At 42.1% G+C, this 20,890-nt stretch overlaps 1 protein-coding gene across 1 annotated transcript in view; it reads right to left on the bottom strand.

Annotated features, from left to right (window-relative positions):
- Positions 1 to 378: 378 nt before the first annotated feature.
- The window catches only part of CFAP44 (cilia and flagella associated protein 44), a 148,285-nt gene continuing 127,773 nt past the window's right edge, over positions 379 to 20,890 (bottom strand). The window contains exons 29-35 of the mRNA XM_036243429.1: positions 13,843 to 13,953; positions 12,490 to 12,620; positions 10,579 to 10,695; positions 9,216 to 9,417; positions 5,076 to 5,236; positions 3,723 to 3,857; positions 379 to 552 (exon numbers count right to left, since the gene is read on the bottom strand). Of these exons, the coding sequence (XP_036099322.1) occupies positions 379 to 552; positions 3,723 to 3,857; positions 5,076 to 5,236; positions 9,216 to 9,417; positions 10,579 to 10,695; positions 12,490 to 12,620; positions 13,843 to 13,953 (1,031 nt within the window). The remainder of the gene's footprint in view (positions 553 to 3,722; positions 3,858 to 5,075; positions 5,237 to 9,215; positions 9,418 to 10,578; positions 10,696 to 12,489; positions 12,621 to 13,842; positions 13,954 to 20,890) is intronic.

Here is a 20,890-nt window from a genome sequence, read left to right as displayed (position 1 = left end):
CACCTCTAGCCCACTGGCTTGAAACAACAAAAAAGGGACCGGCACCATACTCTCAATGACAACTTTTCTTGCCAATGGCTAAAAATTCACATAACCATAAAAAAACAAACTTCCTAAAACAGCACATGCTAAAGATGCTCTCTTCCAGTTTGAGATACAGCCTTCTGAGGCTCCACAGTCAATCCAGTTAGTTCCAAACAAATCTAAAATGACTCCGCTCCATAACAGATGTCGGGTGCTCCATGACTGGATCTGGTTTTAGGCTTTTAGATAGGTTCACTTTAAAATGACAGGACTGTTGCAGGAGACAACTTCTGGTGAATTTTGGGTCAGAATCTTGGGTGGATCTGAGAAAGAAAGCAAACTTGAGGCCCCGGCTCATCTCTTCGCCTGCGGAGGCTGGATGGGTGGGAGCGCGAAGCCGTCCTTCCTGTGCAAAAGGGCGATCTCTTCCTTCAGGGCCACAATCCTTTCCGCCTGGAGTTGGATCAACTCAGTGACCTTCGCTTTTGCCACAATGTCTGCTTTCCGAGGGCCCTGGAAGGCATTGCCCTGTTGACAGAAAGCATTTCCTTACTTGAAGCATCATTTCGGATGTGCATCTTCTTCGTCCTTACGAATGGGTTAGGGGTGCTCGCTTTATAGTCGGCTTAGACAGCCATTGCTCCTTATTTGAAGGGGCCTTCATTCTTCCACTGAAATCCTACCGTCAGGAATGTGGCCCTTTGGGCTCACAACTCTTAAAAGGTGGAGATCCTTTAGATCGGTAACTCATTCAGCCAGCTGCCTCTCATCCTTTAGAGGGCTTATCACTGGACTCATAAAAGACAAGGTGCCTCCTTTTTCTAGACAGCTCATAGTCATATTTTGTTTCCCAAAAAGGGAATCATCTTTATTTCTTTGTCTGATTTCATCCCCTGTCCAGCCAACACCCCCTGCTCATGCTTCAGATATCACCATTAGAGAGGCCTCCCTTGCCCCATGGACTAGGCTAGGATCGCCTGCCCTGTGTTCTAGCACAGCAGCTATTGTGTGGCATTGGAATCACCAGATTGAACCATTTGACATTTATGACATTTGACACTTGGGGGGGGGGGTACGTACCCCTAGTGGGAACCAAGCCCGGGACTCTCTGGTCCGTAGGCCAACACTCCAAATGCTGAGCCAAACTGGACAGGGCTATTTGATGATACTTTTTAACCTAAACAAAGTGTCAGTTTATTATGGTTCAACCTCAATGTGTGATATCCTTCCTGTGAGATTCTTGCCTCTCAGAGATCAGGCCTGATGTGCCTGGATCTCACCACTGTGCCCAGCATCCCCCCCCTCCCCCCGAACTTGTTACCTACGTAGATGCTCAACAGAACACACGCTGAACGAAGGGACATACCCTCAGCCAGCACGTGCTCTGCCTATACATGCTGCCTCATTTAATCCTCACCACAGCTCTGAACCAGATGGTGTTTTCCCAATGTTACAGACTCGGAGACAGATTTATGAACTGGCCCAAGTGACCATATTACTAAGGACTGGAAGTAGGGTTCCAACCAGGTGACCTGAAGCCAAGAGCCCATGATTCGCCCATTACCCTCCCAACCATCAGAGTAAGAAGAGGTTATGGTCAGCCAGTGGTTTCTCTCTCCCGCCTTCACTTCAGGGACTGTGAACGCTAAACACTGAGATCCCCCAGTCTCCCTCCTGGCCAGGGGCGGCTGAGTGAATAGAAGCAGAAAACAGGTGCTTTCCTAATGAAAGGCACAGAAGAGGCTGGCGTATGTGTGAACCACGGAGTGGAGGCAGCCATTCCGACACTGAGGAAGACGTCAAAGAATCCGAATCACCGAGATGCTGGCCCTTGACATCACAGACACATGAAGTCAAACCTCCTTAAGTCATATCCTCCGGATGTCTTGTTCAGTGCAGAAAACAGCCCTATTTGTTTAAACTACTTTCAGTGGAGCTCTTGTGGTTACTTGTAGCTAAATACATGTACCAACTCACAGTCATTCCAAGCAGTCGTTTTAAAGACACCTTAATTTTCCCTCCTTCTCCTCACCATATCCAAACAAATTTTGGCTATTTTTATTTTGAAATTTCTTTTGACACTAGCTTCTTGCCATCACATCCCAGTTCATGCCTAGCTTGTTATAAGAATAATAGCCATGGAGTCAGCTTTGGAGGTAGACAGGCCTCGTTTTAAAAACTCACTTCCCTGGCTTTAGCTCTGAGAGCTTGAGCTAGTTACTTAACTACTCTGAGCTTGGAGAAGTAGTGCTTTGAAGATTAAATGACATATCCTATGTAAAGAGACGGTAAAGACATGTCATAAAGATATACATTGTTGCCCTGGCTGATTTTACTCAGTGGTTAGAGCATCAGCCCATAGACCAAAGAGTTGTGGGTTCAATTCTGGTCAAGGGCATGTATGTTGGTTGCAGTTCGGCCCCTGGCCCTGGTCAGGGTCATGCGGGAGGCAACTACTGATGCGTCTCTTTCACATCAATGTTTCTTTTTCTCTCTCTCTCTCCCCCTCCCACTCTGTCTGAAAATAAAATAAAAAAATAAAAAAAAGGAAAAATATCCTCGGGTGAGTATTAAAAAGAAAAAGATATACTCTGTAAAGAGATGCATACTATTAATTTTCCCATTCAACTGATCTCCTACCTCCAAACTGTTTCCAATGTGTCTGGGCTTATCAAAGCACATCAAGTCAACAAATGTTTACCAACTGCTTACTCTGTGAAGATTTGATTTAAGCATCAACCTTCTCAAACACTGGGTTCTCCACTCAAAAATTCTTTGGTGGATAAAGACCCTCGATATTCTGATTCTAAGCTTCCTCTCATATCTAATGTCTAAGCTTCCCAAATCCTCTTATTCGTTCTCCATGGAATCAATCATATTCTTTCCTTCTTTTGGACTTGGGCTTAGACTGATGTTAAGCCTGAGCACACATCAGAATCCCCTGGAAGGCTTGTTAATGTAGTCTGATGCGGTGCCCACCCAGCCCCCAGCTTCTGAGTCAGTAGATCTGGGTTATTTCTAACAATTTCCCCAGGTGATGCTAAGGTGTCTTCAGGGGACCACACTATGAGAGCTCCTGACTTAGACTACTTCCAGGGTGCTTACACGAAAAAGCCAAGAGAAACAACGGGCACTGTGCCGAATCTGCTGTACAAAGATGAGACACCGTTTAGAAGACGAGCGAGGGTTCCCAGAGGGCAAGGCTTCAACAGGGCGCATGCTCATTAAACAGGTAGCACCTACCACCACTCAGTAGCACCTCGTTATGCTCAGTACATTCAAGGGCAAGTTGAAAGCCCTAAGAAGAAGTGGTTTCATACAGTCACGTGAGATCCCACAAGTCAAGATGCCCACTTTAGGTCAAATAAAATAAACAGATATTGGAAATGGATGTTGGACACCAAATTCAGGTAGGATATTAACCTTATTTATACCTAAATAACCTTACCTCTCCAGGGCCAAGGCAAACCCCAGGGATTAGCACTTATGTAAGTTCATGGCCCCAGGAGGCGTACAAGGGGGCTAGTCCCTCAGGCGCGCTGTAAGGTGGTCCGCGCCAGCTCGGTGTCCTCAGGGACCAGGTGGGGCGAGAAGCAGTCTAAGACCAGGTTTGCTGCAATGCCATCACCTGATGTCCCTGCGAACAGCTACCAGTACAGAACTCCCCTGGATCAACAGTCTGAGGAAAGGCAGCGTACCTGCTGGTTCTGCAGTGTATTCAACTGAGAGTCAAGTTTCTTCTTTTCAATACATAAGTCATTCATCTGGTGAAGCTTTTTGGTGTGTTCTTTGGTCTTCATCATCAGTTCCCACCACACCTGAGCAATCTTTTCCTTCCAAAGCAGGGCGATGAAAAATGGATGACGTGAATGAGAGGAAACAGAAAAATGAATGTCCAGATGTGATCAAAACCATCAGGCATACAGAGTGATAGGCACATATAAAAGTATAATTGGAAGCCAGTGTGAAAATGCAACCCAAAGCAACAGCATGGGGTCTAGTTTGACTTGAGAAAAGATAAGACTGTAAGTAGGATCCAAGATAAAAGTAGGTAAAGATAAGACACATCGATATCACTCCATTGTTGAGGAATGAAATGAGGGTGAAACTGAGTGCTGGTATCCATGAACTAAAAGAGAGAATGATAATGTAAGCAGGAAACTTTCATTTGTTGCTCTTTCCCCCGTCTCGGCCCAGGTTCCCCCAAATCCTTGAATGGCCAGACAGCTTTTGTGGCTTTCCTTCGTTCTTATTGCTCCAACAAATTATTTTAGATTGCACATTTATGTCAAGCATTCCCCTGACAGGGACCAGTCCATTGATATGAACACTTCAGAAATTTACTTTTTCACAGCATAGTGACAAATCTTGGATAGAAAAGGATGAGACAAGATAGCACCAGCAACCCCTCCACCTTCCCTATCTACTGAGGAAATGTGACAGAAAGCCGGAGAAGTCGTAATGACTTATAGGTTATAGAATCTTGGTAGCAGCTCCTGTCCTTGACCCAGGGCACCTGGCACTGCCTCCGCTCAGGCTCCGGGAACCATGCAGGCATGAACATCTTCGAAGACCCTACTAGCCACACAGTCCACACCTTGTTACAAAACCTGTTCCTCGGGATGTTTTCTAATTTCCAGATGGGAACAGCATGTAAAAACTATATAGAATGATACAATTAGGATCTGCAGAGTATAGCCGTTCCATTTCTAACACGGTCAGAACATTTATATATCAATGTAGACCTCCACATGAAATCTCTCTGTCCTCCTTCATGCCATTTTGACATCATATTTACATGCACCCTGGACCCCAAACTCCAGTGCCGGTGCTTTCATCCCAAGGTAGACTATTCCCTCCAACTAAGTGGATGGTAAGGAAGCTGAGCCCGGCAGAAGATGGGCAGCCCACAGCGGAGGGGGTATTGGGGAGGGGCTCACAGGCGCATCTCCAGCTACACAGATGCTTCTCCGGAACCACACACAGCTCACCAGGACTTCTTGCCTCCACCTGGATCGCACCAAGTAGGTCATGTGCCCTCTCATCCTTACCTCCCATTTCTTCATTTCCTTTGTGTTCAGCAGCTCCTTTCGAAGTTTTTTGATCTTGAGTTCTTCAAGGGTGGTATTCACAGAAAGTGTCTGGAGAGCCGCCAAGTCTATCACACGGCCAAACTTGCTCAACATCAGATCACGGACGGTCTCTTCCATTTCTAAAGGGAGACAGTCAGGGTGTTCAGTGGCGCCCATGGTCATTGAATGAGCAATACCACCAGCAAGAACATTCTACAGAAGGGCTTTTGTAAGAAGATGGAAAAAGATTTTGTTACCAGTTGATTCTTCCTCTATAGCTTTTCACCTGCTACTTTCTTCACTTAAAATGTCCACTCCTGGATTATCTTTTCATCAACTGCCAAACCTTGTGTAAAACAGACTCATCATTCCCAACCGGCGTACACAACACACTCTGCCTCTCCTCAGACTGTTAATGGACTCCAACTGGATTACAAACTCTTCCATTTATAATTCTGTTATTACTGATCTTTATGGCATCAGTGTTAAGAATAGAGCAGGCATTTAACAAAAGTTTCCATCTTACTCCAAGTAAGCATTTAGGTCCCTGTGGTGTTTCACAAGGCCCTACGTGGTCTGCCCGCCTGTGTGACCAGCATACTGTCACATGCACTCTGGTCCTCTCCCACTTGCTTTCTCATACCTTTCTCTTCATTTTTACCATGCACGCTGGACTCTTTTGCATCTCAGATATTCCAGGCTCGCACCCATCTCGGTGCCCACTGTCTGGGATGCTGTGTAAACAGCTGCACGGCTCACTCTGTCCAGCCCGTTTTCTGAAAGCAAGCTGTGAGACCTGTGAATGACTCCTTTCCAAAACACTCGATTCTGAAGGTGTAACTAACAGCAGGTCCTGTCCTCTGACCATCAGGCATGTCACCTTTCCAGAGAGCTCTTCCTGTCCTCCTGTGGACCTTGGCTCTGACTTTCCCAGTCCTTTGTTATGTTTCTTTTTAATGATTATCTCCAACTGACATGTGCTATATTTCACTTTTGCTTATTGTCTTTCCCCAGAGAGAGAGTGCTGGATCACCCGGGCAACATTCCATTTGTGGGCTCCGAGCATCTCAAGGAAATGTCATCTTGTAATGAGACTTTCTCAGTCACAGACTATCTCCAAGTGAAGCCTGTAGGCCCTGTATATAACATGATACAAATCTATTTCAGCGCAGAAATTGTATTCAGGTGTTATTATAGTTTAACTGTCATAGTATAAAGGGCTAGGCTGTCATTTTGCACAAACGAGGGAGGGCCTATTATTTCTATTTTGTGTGAGGAGTCATACCATCAACTTGTGTAATGCAGTGGCCATGAAGCCAGTGATGCAAATGAAACAGTTACATTATTTGCACATGGGTGGCTAGCCTACAGTTGCCCCTTTGCCGTTCTTAGTAGGAATCTTGACTCCCCTCCAGCTAGCCCCATGGAAGGGGGTGACCTCTCTGGGCAGTGTAGTATAACATGGGCTGTGGTCCTTGCCGTTCCCTGTGGAGCCAGCCTTCTGCCTTTCTCCCGACTCCACCAGACTTGCTCATTCACCGGGGATATCACAGCTTCTGGGCCACTCACCTCCCACCTTCCCCAAGGCTGTGAGCTGTGCTCTCCTTGGAATGGAGTAAACTTAACCCTTCTCACTCCCATGTTCTGTACGCTCCTCCTCTTCCCCGCTGGATCTGGGGGTGGAGGAAGGTCAGTGGCAAGGTAGCTGAGGCGCTTCTCGTGGCTGGTCAGCCTGTTCTCCTCTGGGCTACAGGAAAGGGGTTTATCCTAGTTTCACACTCGGAATGAAGAAATCAGCCTCTAACCAGAGTCACAACCTGCTTTCAGAAAATGGGCTGGAGGGGAGAGAAGAACTGAGAGTTGCCGAATAAAACTCCTACCACAGGGACTATTTTTTAATTCATTTTCGTAACACTCCAAAAAGGGGACACTGCACTTCATTTTCTTCACACATTTCCCCAAACTGAGTTTACACAAACTGAAACAAGCTTCCTCCTTTTCATACTAGTTTATTCCTTGGTCTGAGGAATAGTAACTTCCAAATACAAACCACCTTCACAGGCTGCAGAAGCCAAAGAAATGTCAAGTACGTGAGAAACACTGGAACCGCGAGGCGTATACCTGAGAAAACTCTGTCTCAAGTAAGTGTTAGGCAAACATGAAGCTCCAACATGTATTTTTTTTATTTTATTTTATATTCCAACCACCATGAAGGCAGCACCATCAGCTGTGGACACTGGCTTCCACAGAGCCCAGCACCTTGGATGAGTTGACCACTATCTCCTTCCCATTTCTTTTTCCTTTTTCAAATTTTCTTTAAAAAATTACTTAATTATAGCAAAATACACATAACAAAAAAGTGATTAAAATGATACATTGTAAAGTGTACAGTTCTGTGGAATTAAGGTAGATGCTACAGTACTGGTAATATTATTTTTATTAAAGCTGGAATAATTCATTACTTACACATATATTCTATATATCAAATATTAGAAAGAATATTTTAAAAGATAATGATCTTTACATTGCATCTTATACTATCTACATCAATTCCAGATGGATTGAAAATGCAAATGTGAAGAACACTAATAAAAGATAAAATAGAAAAATATCTTTATAACCTCAAAATAGAAAAGAATTTCTTGAACACACACACAACATACACAAACCACAATTTATTGATTGATAAAATTAACTGTATTAAGATTTAAAATGTCTCTATCCCTAAAAGATACACTAAACAAAGTTAAAGCCGAGCCACAAACTAGAACAGATTTGAAGTGCATTTAATGGACAAAGAAAGGATATAGAAAGAACTCCTTAAAATTAATAAGACAACAACAACAAAACAGAAGTAAAAAGTGGATAAAAGATATGACAGGCAAGTTACAGAAAAGAAACATAAATAGATGTGAAGATGTCAACCTCACCAGAATCAAAGAAATGTAAATGAAAACCACAGTGAACTACAATTTAACATCCACTAGATTGGCAAAAATATTAATTCCGATAGTATCAAGTGTTGATGAGAATATGAAACCTGGGCAACTGTCTGTCACTCACTGCCAGGAAAGAGCTATAACAATACAACCACTTTAGAAGGAATATCCAGGAGAGCTGAAAATGTACACATCCCCTGTTACCTGGAGACCCCATCCTGGGATACACCCTCTCTCTCTCTCTCTCTCACACACACACACACACACACGTACAAGAATGTTTACTGTAACACTGTCTGTAATCATGAAAAATTAGAAGTACCCTAAATATCAACAGGAGACTAAAGAAATAAGTTCTTTTATAGTCCTACAATGGAATATTTTAATAGCACAGTGATTTCAACCTTTTTTATCTCATGGCACACACAAACTAATTACTAAAAATCTGCAGAACACCAAAAAATAGGTTATATATTTGCCGATCTGACAAAAAAAAATAGGTATAATTTTGATTCATTCACACTACACGGCTATTGTCGTGCAGGCTGTTGTCATCTTTTTATTTGACAACCTAAGGGAAAAGAGGTCAGTGCCCCAACTAGTCAGGTATGAAAATTCTTGCAGCACACTGGTTGACAATCGCTGTAATAGCAGTTAAAATGAATGATCATTGTAGAAATATGGATAACTCTAAAAAAACTGGTTTAATAAAGTCAGCTGTAAAATTATATGAAGAATATAGTATCACAGTTAAAAGTATGCAAAACAGTCTCACATATGTGTGTTGACATGTACACAATATGTGTATAATATGTGTACTCACCTGGTACTTGATCCTGGGGGAAGAGACAGCAGAACAGTTTCTTAAGCTTGGTAGTGGTACATGGGTTATTATTATATTATTCTATATTTCACTGTACATAAAACCTTTTATATTTCAGAGAAATCATTTCTATGATGAAAGATTTAGCCCTTTAAAATAGGACAGTTATCATTTAATGGTATCAGGAAAGAGAGCAAATAGGAAGATGAAGTGTTCTTGTTTCCTCTTGATACTTTGATTACTTACTGTTTGCAAAGTTGGAGACAGTCACTTGAGAGTTCCCTCTTATCAATAAATATCACTTATCTGTAAGTATCAATAAATATTACTAGATAATCCGTGGGCTTCGTTACTCACTCTTTATAGATTTTGCGATCTCTCTCTTTTCTCGAATGAGCTGTTTACGCCTCTCCCGCCACTCTCTGTTCAGTTTCTGCTGCTTGGAGTTCTCCTCCTGGAGCTGCACAATTCGGTTTTGCAGCCGTTCCAAGGAGCCATTAGAAAAGACCAAAGTTCCAGAAAGATCACTAGGTATTTCTCCAAATACCACATGCTCTATCTAACAAAAACAAAACAAAACAAAACAAAACCACAATCAAAACAAAGGTCCAACTAAATGCAGGCCCGAAAGCGCCAGGGAAGCGCTCCCTGCTGTTCCGTTTAGGTCTTTGTCTTTGGAAATGCATTTTTCTCACCACTGAGGAAGGGGCAAGCAGGAGGCTGCCTTCAGAGAGTAAGCCCCATTATATCCCTCTGGGGACAGCAAATCTTTGCACACATATCATGGCTAATACCTACTGCACGATGTTGGAACAAACATTTCAGGGTTGGCATATTAGGCAAATTGCTACATGTAGCTGACCCAGTTTGGGTCAGGTTCCACAGAGCAAATTAAACCTGAACATCATGGAAGGCAGAAATGACAAAACCGAAGCTGTCCTAGTTAGGGCACATCGTGAGAATGCAGCGTTCTCTGGAAAAGACAAAGAATGCTTGGAAAATGGAAGGCAGCAGGAAAAGAGGAAGACTTAATATGAGGTGGGTTGACTCCATTAAAGAAGCCATAGGCACGAGTCTACAGGTGCTGAGCAGGTCTGCTGAGGACAGGACACTGTGGAAGTCCCACATTCACAGGGTCATCTGGAGTCAGAACTAACTCAACAACACATAACACAGACGCGCAGTAAGTAAGGCTGATTTTTCTAAAATGCAGCATTCTCTCTTTACCTAATAAAATATAGTATGGTGGGCTTTTTCTCTCACTGATATATCTCTCTGTATTTTAATATGTTATAATTCAAGTGGAGTGTTGAGATGAGCAAAAAAAGGGGGAAAAAGAATATTTTCTTTTCATCTTAACTTTTCTCATTAATGAGCAGAAATTAAGTGAAGATCATTCTGGCATTATTAGTTCATGTCTATTTAAAGATAGTGTGAAAGTGATATGTGCAAGATCCAAGTCTCAACCGCCAAGTCATTCCATTCCATTCCATTCCGTTCTTAAGTCACAGGCTCCTCGTTCTCCAGACCCAAAATGATTCAACTTCCAACACTAAATAACAGGACACCAAGAAAGACACACACTTTGATGTTAAAGGTGGGCCACTCCACAGGGAGAATGCTCTTCTTCCCACTAGCGACCCAGGAATCGTTCTTTGGAAAGGCCTGGGTGTGGCGGTTCTGCTCAGACAGGGTGGGGCAACCTCTCTAGATGCATCACCTGGTGAAGCTTGAGTGGAACCACAACCAGAATTTCATTGAGCTGCTGCTGCTTCTCTCGTTGATAAGCCTCCAGGGCTTCCTCTGCTGCATTCAGATTGGTCCCCACAATTTTGACCTGTGGGAAGCCCCATGAGTGACATGTTAACAAGAGTCAGCAAACACATACCCAAGGTGGTCAATGAGGCATCTTGGGAGAAAGCAGAAGCATGAGCAGGAACTGCTTTGCTGGGCTCTGATTAAAAGGATGGTCCCAGTTTGCAGCCCAGAAATGTATGTAATTTTCTTCCTGCTAAGTCATGGTCTAACTATGCCCCTGAGTTGGAAAGGTTTAGTGAGTGTGAGCTCAGAAGACATGTCCTCATCTCCCCTCTCTTTTCTGCATGAAAAGCTGCTCTCAGTAGGGAATGTCTTTGTCAGAATGGTTTGAATCTTGTTTGGTTCTACCATTAGAACCAAATTAATAAATTAAAGGAAAAAACCTTTAAAGTGATAAAACTATTAACTACAGTATTTCTGAAGCACATCCTCATCTAAAAAACTTGAAAGTTTCCCACATCATTTCCTATTTAAAAGAGGAGAAGTAATATATCAAAATATTTCTGGATCTGAATCAAGTTAAGTGATGTTGTGCTAGGAAAGAAGCTTAAGAGTGAAAATGAGCAGATAGGGCAGAAATTAATCAATATTATCAAACCAGAGGTTCAGCTTACTGGTCTCCAACATGAAATGCACACAGAGTCAACAAAGTGAAGAAAGAAAATATCTGAGTTTCTATTTCTATTTACTTTTATCTTATTTTTTAAAATTTCTCTTTTTGTGAATGTTTCATAATATACAAAATACAGTTGACCGTTGAAAGACACAAGGAGTTGGGGGTGCCGACCCTGCATGGTCAAAAATCCACATATAACTTAAGTCGGCCCTCCACATCCATAGATTCCCAACCACGGACTGAAAATAACTGTTTTCAATCCATGGTTGGTTGAATCTATGGATGCGAAACCTGGGGATGCAGAATTTACTGGGGGGAAAAAAAATTTGCGTTATAAGTGGACCTGTGCAGTTCAAACCCATGTTGTTTAAGAGTCAACTGTAGCCCTGGCCAGTTTGGCTCAGCGGTTAAAGCGTCGGCCTGCGGTACAGAGAGACCCGGGTTCGGTTCCCGCTAAGGGCACGTACTTCGGTTGCAGTTTGTCCCCGGCCCTGGTTGGTCGTGCGGGTGGCAGCCACTCGATGTGTCCCTTCACGTTGATGTTTCTCTCTCTCTCTCCCTTCCTCTCTCTCCCTCCCACTCTATCTGTACAAAAAATAGAAAAATATCCTCGGGTGAGGATAAAAAAAAAAAAAAGAGTCAACTGTAGCCTGGCTGGTGTGGCTCAGTGGTTGAGTGTCGATCCATGCACTGAGAGGTTGCCGGTTCGATTCCCAGTCAGGGCACATGCCCAGGTTGTGGGCCAAACCCTCAATTGGGGGCATACAGGAGGTGGCCAGTTGATGTTCTCTCTTATCGATGCTTCTATCTCTCTCTCCTTCTCCCTTCCTCTCTCTCTAAAATCAATAAAAAAAAAAAAAAACTTAAAAAAAGTCAACTGTATATGAGTATAATAGTTCATAAATACAATTTATAGATAAACATATGTTTATTGTGAGGGCACACACTCCACAAATTATTTTTACATATAGAAGTATGAAATCATAAGAGTTTGGGAACCAATGATTTAGATAAAGAAAGTCCAATGGGCCCCACTATGCTGGAAGGAAAAAAATCTGGATGTAACATTTGAAATGTTTCTTCTCTTGGGAGAAGTCCTACCTTATGTCATTGCTACAAAGTGTCAATACTATAGCTGGGAGACTTGTCACATGTTGGGAGCAGATAAATAGACCTGAAAAAGGCAAAGCACCATACTTTTCTGGACAATGCATCATATTCCTTTCTGAGGTTATCAAGAATTTTCTTTTCTTCCACTAAGGCCTCCTCCAAATCCAGCCTTTTCTCTCGAAGCTGAAGTGCCAGTTCAAACAGACCCACGTCGCAATCTGGAACGACAGTCAGGATGAAAAACACCCCGTTTGCTAGGGAATGTAGTGACACTGCGAGTGTGGGCCGTGGAGTTTCAGAACTATCAATGTCCGTCTGTGGGTCTACTCCAGCAAGGTTTCATCCTACTTAGGGTTCCATTATTCCAGGTAGAAACTATTAATAACCACGGTAGTACCTATGATACCAGTACCGATGTTCTGAGCAGCCCTAGGAGCCAGCTGCTAGGCGCTGGGTGTACATTAACCAATTCACGGCTCGTAGGTCCTGCAAGGTAGAAACTATTGCTTTCATTTTATAGGTGAGGATGCTAAATGTAAGAGAGGTCACATGGCTGATAAGTGACAAAATGGGATTCGAGTAGAGTATCTCTACATTCATTGCTGCTATATCACACTAACAGCCACATTTATCCGCCAAGTAACAGATGAGGAATGTAAAAATATAACAGAGCACTACAGTGATATTCAGGAATCTTCGTGCTAGCCCTAGTTCCACTAGCTGTGAGAACACTGTTCGGGCCGCTGAGTCCTGGTATAAACGAGCTGCACTACAGGATTTTTTTTTTAGCTCTCGGCCACTCATAAATGTTATGATTTTAAGAAGACTCTTATTTTCAAAATCAAAACAAGATTTAAAATCTATTTGGAATTAAACTTTAAAATTGTATTTATAATTTATATGAAATGATTAGAAAAATAAATTTCAGACCAAATAGAATTTTTTTTCCTACTGAATCATTTACCTATTACAACTGTAAGAATATTGGTCTGGATGCTTCAGACGGGTTTATCAGTGAGAACAGGGACTGTGACTTGCCAAGCTTCTCCAGGAAACTGGCATACACTGCCCTTGCAAAACAGATTTGAAATATGAACACGTGAACGGGTCTGTCAAAAAGGAATCCCTTCATGAAAGAAAAAAAATTTTAAATAACAATTTTTTGTTTCTCTATAAAATGAGAATTGCTGCATAATTAATGACCCTCAATTGACTATAGATCATCTGCAGATCATTAATTTGTGACTCGTACATGGCCACCCAAAGAAACAGAAAATGAACCATCCAGAGAGCCCCTCAAAATATACATTAGACTACACTTTATATATCTTAAATCACCCTTTCTTTAAATGCTGTTATGAGACAATAAAAAAGGACCTTCTTGATATGGACCATCCATAGTCACACTTCACAGAGAACACATGGTTTTATCCAACTTACTTGTTGGGCAAATAGAATCATCAAAAACCTCATCTTCAGATCCAGACTCATCTTCAGTACTCTCCAAACTGGATTCTTCCTCACTTGACTCATCACTCTCCTCATCTTCATCTAAGGAGAGAGTAAAACATTGCTAATAAGTGGAAGTCCCCGTGTTACGCTAAATCCCAGGTTTTAAAAATAAGGTATTTTTCAATGAGTTAGTCACCAGGACAATAACAGAGAAAAAGCAGGAAATTACTCAATATTTTTAGAAGAGTTTAAAATGGGTAAAGACATGGAGATCACAAGCTCAAATGCCTGCAGAAGGTTGTGCAGTTCATTTCAATCCATCGAGTCACAGAGGGTTGAGCCCAAGCTGCCCAGGTGCTTGTGCTGTGACCCACCTAACACACACTTGGTCCTATAGGCCCAGGTCCTAAACCACAGTGCCCTAAAAGCAGAGATTGCCACAGTTTATCTGAATGGAAGTAATGGAGCCCACTTACTGTGAATGTTAACGTGTTGCTGCAGCAGTGTTGCAATGTTTGGTTTAGACAACCTGCAGCAAACCCTGCTGGGCCTTAGTTGACCGAGACTCTCTCCTTTAACCATACCTGAGTCGGGCCCCTCTGAGACCTCTTTCTGACCAGTCCTTGACCTTGGGCCTTGGCCCATTTTGTCCAGTTTTAGGAAGAATCCTGCTAAGTCAATTTAGCAAAAGTCCCCCTTGGTATCTGACCACATTCCTTATTCCCTACCCATAGTATCTTATCACTTTGGCCTGCCTTCAGTAACTTTTCACCCACTGACCCCCACCCTGCTCCTTGGCTGTAAATCTCCACGTGTCGTTGTGTTCAGAGCTGAGCTGATTTCTCTTCCTTTCTACAAAATCCCATTGGAGTCGTCCCCCTTAAATAAAGTCTGCCTTATTGTTCTTAGTGTTATGAATACTTTCTTTAACAATGTCATATACAATATATTTTATAAAATAAAAAATGTTTGAATACTAAAACACACGTGCTCCCTGAAGTTTTGAACAAGGGATTGTAGACCTTCCCCACCCAGCTCTGCCCCGTTTTCTTTTCTTTTCTCTTTCTGGGCTAATTTGTTTATTGCTGACAGTACTACAGATGCCCCCATGCCCCCCTCTGCCACCCTCCACCCAGGCCCTGTACCTCATTTTCTTTTAAAATATCTGGAGGACATCTATGAACCATAGATCACCAAATGGAAATTTGTGTTTTATAAAACATCAAATTAGCCCTGGCCGGTTTGGCTCAGCGGTTAGAGCGTCGGCCTGCGGTCCGGAGAGACCCGGGTTCGGTTCCCGCTGAGGGCACGTACTTCAGTTGCAGTTTGTCCCCGGCCCTGGTTGGTCGTGCGGGTGGCAGCCACTCGATGTGTCCCTTCACGTCGATGTTTCTCTCTCTCTCTCCCTTCCTCTCTCTCTCCCTCCCACTCTATCTGTACAAAAAAAAAAAAATGGAAAATATCCTCGGGTGAGGATAAAAAAAAACAAAAAAAAAACATCAAATTAAAGAGATGAACCTCATACTCTGCAGATTTCTTAAATATCTCTTAAAATGACTTTAAATGATCTGTACCAACTTATGAAATAAAGCATCAGAGTTTAAAATTAAACCTTAAAATTCTTACATAAACTTCTGCCTTGAGGGGGATGAAGCAGGTCTACTTTTCCCTATTTCTTCCACTAAACAAAGCTAGAAGCTCTGGCCATTACGAGTAAAACAAACATAAGAAGACTCTGGCAAGCGGAAAGAGGGCGGACCGGCCACGCACCTCAGAACCTGAGGAACAGCACTGTGATGAGCCCCGTGGTCTTCGTTTTGCCTCATACCTCAGACTCGGGTGAATAAGTTGGCGATGCAGGTGCAGATACAGAAAGGCCCAATGACAGCTTGCTTCTCTCTAGCCAAACGACCAGGAAAGAGGCAGCCTAGCGAGACTTTTAGACAACGCCTCAACCAAATACCACGGAAAAAACCTGCGGTCCTACTCCCACCCACACCAGCACAGGCCAGGCAGGGAACCTAGACAGCCCCCGTGGCAAAGCTGAAATGAAGCACACTAACATTCCCACTAGGATGGTGTCAGAGAAGGCCAAGTAGGAAGGAGGGATTTTTATTCCTGCTAGCTGATCATCAGCCTCCTTTCCCACCGAAGATGCTTGTAGAGATCCTATGGGTAGCCTGGGTTTCCACTCACCTGGCGGTAACAGTTCACACTAGGCACAGAGGTGGTCAGAAGAGCCCTGGTGGAGAGCCAGGACTTTCACCATTGCCCAGGGGTACCAAGGCCATCCCCAACATGTTGTCAGGAGAGATTACAAGGGGGAGCTGGGACTCCCATCTGCATGCAGCAGTAGCAAGGAGATCCCCCTTCCCCTGGGTAACAGCAAAGGCTGAATACCTCTCCCTAGCTAGAAGGAATGTGCACCCACCCCTTTCTCTGGCAGGGCAGTATTGGAGAAAGTCAAATAAAACAGAAGATATTAATGAGATACAGAGTTTCATAACATAAAATGAAAGTTTGCAGGTTTTAGAATGTGAATTAGGAAGTTTTCTCTCCCCTTTGATTTTCTGGATGATATTGTGTAGAATAGTAGTTATTCTTTTAATGGTAGACCTCTCCAGTAAAACTATGCAGACCAATAGATTTCTTCCAGGGAGTTTTAAAGTTACAAATTCTTTTTGTTATGTTTTGTTTGTTTTTGGTTAATCCTCACCTGAGGATACTTTTCCATTGACTTTTTTAAAAATTAATTAATTTATTAATTTTTGTTACAGATGGTTCTTTTTCCCCCCCATTTACATCCTCCTCCCAATCCCCCCCCCACCCCCGTATTATTGTCTATGTCCTTGTTTACACATACATGTGTAAAAGTTCTGTGGTTTATCTTTTCCCTCCCCCCACATCTGCCTCTTCTGAGGTTTGTCAGTCTGTACCCCACTTTCATGTCTCTGGGTCTATTTTGTTCCTCAGTTTGTTTTGTTCATTATATTCCACAGATAAGTGAGATCATGTGATATTTGCTTTCCCTGATTGGTTTGTTTCACTTAGGATAATACTCTCCAGGTCCTTCTATGGCGCCTCAAAAGATAAGTGATCTTTTCTTCTTATGGGTGCATAGTATTCCATTGTGTATGTACCACAGCTTTTTTATCCACTCATATATTGATGGACACTTGGGCTGTTTCCAGATCTTAGCTATTGTAAATAGAGCTGCTATGAACATAGGGGTACATATATTCTTTCTGATTGGTGTTTCAGGTTTCGTAGGATATATTCCTAAAAGGGGGATCACTGGGTCAAATGGCAGTTCAATTTTTAATTTTTCGAGGTAACACCATAGTGTTTTCCATAGTGGCTGCACCAGTCTGCATTCCCACCAGCAGTGTACTAGAGTCCCCTTTTCTCTACACCCTCGCCAGCACTTGTTGTTTGATGATTTTTTTATGGCAGCCATTCTGGCAGCTGTGAGGTGATACCTCATGGTCATTTTAATTTGCATCTCTCTGAGGATTAGTGGCATTGAGCATTTTTTCATATGTCTCTTGGCCATTTGTATGTCCTGTTGGGAGAGGTGTCTACTTAGGTCCTCTGCTCATTTTTTAATTGGATTTTTTGTCACCTTTTGTTGAGTTGTATGAGTACAGTCGGTCCTCTCTTATCATGGTTAATCAGTTTCAGACTATGCCGCAATAAATGAATTTCCATGAGGTAGGATTCTTTATTTACTATAAGTCACAAAAGTCGAAGCATGAAGTAGTGAGGGACCACTGTATATATTTTGGAAATTAGCCCCTTATCTGATGTATTGCTGGCAATTATGTTCTCCCCTATAGTGGGTTCCCTTTCCATTCTGATGGTTTGTTGTTTTGCTGTGCAGAAGCTTTTTAGTTTGATGTAGTCCCATGTGTTCATTTTTTCCTTTGTTTCTCTTGCCTTAGGCGTTGTATCAGTGAAAATTCTGCTACGTGTGATGTCAGAAATTTTGTTGCCTACATTTTCTTCTAGGATTATTATGGATCCATTGGTCACATTTAAGTCTCTTATCCATTTTGAGTTTATTCTTGTGTATGGTGTAAGTTGGTGGTCTAGCTTCAATTTTTTGCATGTAGCTGTCCAATTTTCCCAACACCATTTATTGAAGAGACTGTCTTTATTCTACTGTATGCTCTTGCCACCTTTGGTAAATATTAATTGAGCATAATGTCTTGGGTCAATTTCCAGTTTCTCTGTTCTATTCCATTGATCTATATGCCTATTCTTGTGCCAGTACCAGGCTGTTTTGATTACAATGGCTTTGTAGTATAACATGATATTCAGTATTGTGATCCCTCCTCCTACTTTGTTCTTCTTTTTCAAGATTGCTGTGGCTATTTGGGGTCTTTTTTGGTACCATATAAACTTTTGTTTTTTGTTTTTTTTTATCCTCACCCGAGGACATTTTTCCAATTTTTGTACAGATAGAGTGGGAGGGAGAGAGAGGTGGGGAGAGAGGGAGAGAGAGAGAGAAACATCGACGTGAAAGGGACACATCGAGTGGCTGCCACCCGCACGACCAACCAGGGCCGGGGACAAACTGCAACCGAGGTACGTGCCCTTAGCGGGAACCGAACCCGGGTCTCTCCGGACCGCAGGCCCACGCTCTAACCGCTGAGCCAAACCGGCCAGGGCAGTACCATATAAACTTTTGAAGTATTTATTCTAGTTCTGTGAAATATGTCATTGGTATTTTGATGGAAATTTCATTCAATCTATGCAATTGGGTAGTATGGACATTTTAATGATGTTAATTCTTCCAATCCATGAACAAGGTATATGCTACCACTTTTTTTTATCTCTTATTCTTTCTTTTTTCAATGTCCTGTAGTTTTGTGCAAATAGGTCCTTTACTTCTTTGGTTAAGTTTATTCCTAAGTATCTTAATCTTTTTTCTGCAATGGTAAATGGTGTTGCTTTTTTAGTTTCTCTTTCATTGAGTTTGTTGTTGGATGTATAAGAATGCCATAGATTTCTTGACATTAATTTTGTATCCTGCTACTTTGCCAAATTCATTTATTAAATCTAGTATATTTTTGATGGAGTCTAAAATTTTCTAGGTACAGTATCATGTCATCTGTAAATAATGACAGTTTCACTTCCTCCTTTCCAATTTGGATTCCTTTTATGTTTTCTTCATGTCTAATAGCTGTCGCTAAGACTTCCAGTACTATATTAAGTAAGAGTGGCGAGAGTGGTCATCCCTGTCTGGTTCCTGTTCTTAAGAGAAATGCTTTTAGCTTTTGCCCATTGAATATGATGTTGGCTGTAGGTTTTTCATGTATTGTCTTTATTATATGAAGAGATATGACCCTCTATTCCCACACTGCTGAGCATTTTTAACAAAAATGTGTGCTGGATTTTGTCGAATGCTTTTTCAGCATCCATTGATATGATTATATGGTTTTTATCTTTCATTTTGTTCATGTGGTGTATTACATTTATTGATTTGCAGATATTGTACCATTTTTGCATCTCTGGGATGAATCCCACTTGGTCATAATAATTTTTTTCATGTATTGCTGGATCCGATTTGCTAATCTTTTGTTAGATAGAGTGGGAAGGAGGGAGGGAAGGAGGAAGAAAGGAAGGGAAAGAGGAAGAGGGAGAGAGAAACATCAATGCGAGAGAGACACATCAATTGGTTGCCTCCCGCATGACTCTGACCAGGGCCAGTGACCAAACCTGCAACCCAGGCACATGCCTTTGACTGGGAATCAACCCAACACCCTTCTGTAGGTCGATGCTCTGAGCCAAAATGCCCAAGGCTAAAATTACAAATTATGAATTTATGAAATTATCTATTTCACATTGGATGAGTCATGATAGTATTTTTGTGGAATTGGTCTATTTCATCCAAGTTGCCAAATTTATGTGCATAGAGACCTTCACTGTATTTCCATGTTATTATTTAATATCTGCAGTGTGAGTCCTGGCCGGTTTGGCTCAGCGGTTAGAGCGTCGGCCTGCGGTCCCGAGAGGCCCGGGTTCGGTTCCCGCTAAGGGCGTGTACCTCGGTTGCAGTTTGTCCCCGGCCCTGGTCGGTTGTGCGGGTGGCAGCCACTCGATGTGTCCCTTTCACATCGGTGTTTCTCTCTCTCTCTCTGTTCCTCTCCCCCCCCCCCCCACTCTACCTGAACAAAAAATGGAAAAATGTCCTCGGGTGAGGATAAAAAAAAATAATAATAATATCTGCAGTGTGGGTCTGTAATGATTATTACCTCTTATATTCTTGATATTGGTACCTTGTCTGTTGTCTTCCTATTTTTTTTTACCCTTGCTAGAGATTTGTCAATCAACTGAGCTTCTCAAGTACAAACCAGTTCTTCATATAAATGATTTTCTTTTGGTTTTCTGCTTTCAGTTATATTGACTTCTGTTTTTATCTTTATGTTACCTTCCTTCTGCTTGCTCACTTTGAGTTTATTTTCCTCTTCTGTTTTGAGGTTTTGAGGTGGGAGCTTAAATTATTGGACTGAGACTTGTCCTCTTTTCTAATTTAGAACTATAAATTTCTCTCTATCAAGATTGCTTTAGCTGTATTCCACAAATCTTCATGTTCATTTAGGTCAATGTAATTTTAAAATTTACACTGAGATGTCTTCTGGGTCATGTGAATTATATATAAGCATGTTGTTTAGGTCTGAGTGTTCCAAGATTTTTCTGTTATCTTGCTGTTACTGATTTCTAGTTTGATTCCACTGTGGTCACAGCACACATTCTATATGACTTCAATCTTTTATAGTTGTTGAGATTTGTTCATAGTTTAACATATGTTTTATCTTGGTATATGCTCTGTGAGCACTTGCAAAGTGTGTATATTCTGCTGTTTTGGTTGAAGTGTTCTATTATGTCAATTCAATCCTTTTGGTTGGTGGTGCTGTTTAGGTCTTCTACATCCTTATTGATTTTCTGTATAGTTGTTCTATCAAATGTTGGGGGGGGGGCATTGAGGTGTCTAAATATAATCATGGATTTGTCTATTTTTCCTTTCATTTCT

Source organism: Molossus molossus, unplaced genomic scaffold (genome assembly GCF_014108415.1).
Source record: "Molossus molossus isolate mMolMol1 unplaced genomic scaffold, mMolMol1.p scaffold_m16_p_5, whole genome shotgun sequence".
Taxonomy (NCBI): Eukaryota; Metazoa; Chordata; class Mammalia; order Chiroptera; family Molossidae; genus Molossus; species Molossus molossus.
This window is presented reverse-complemented; position numbering and strand designations above follow the sequence as displayed.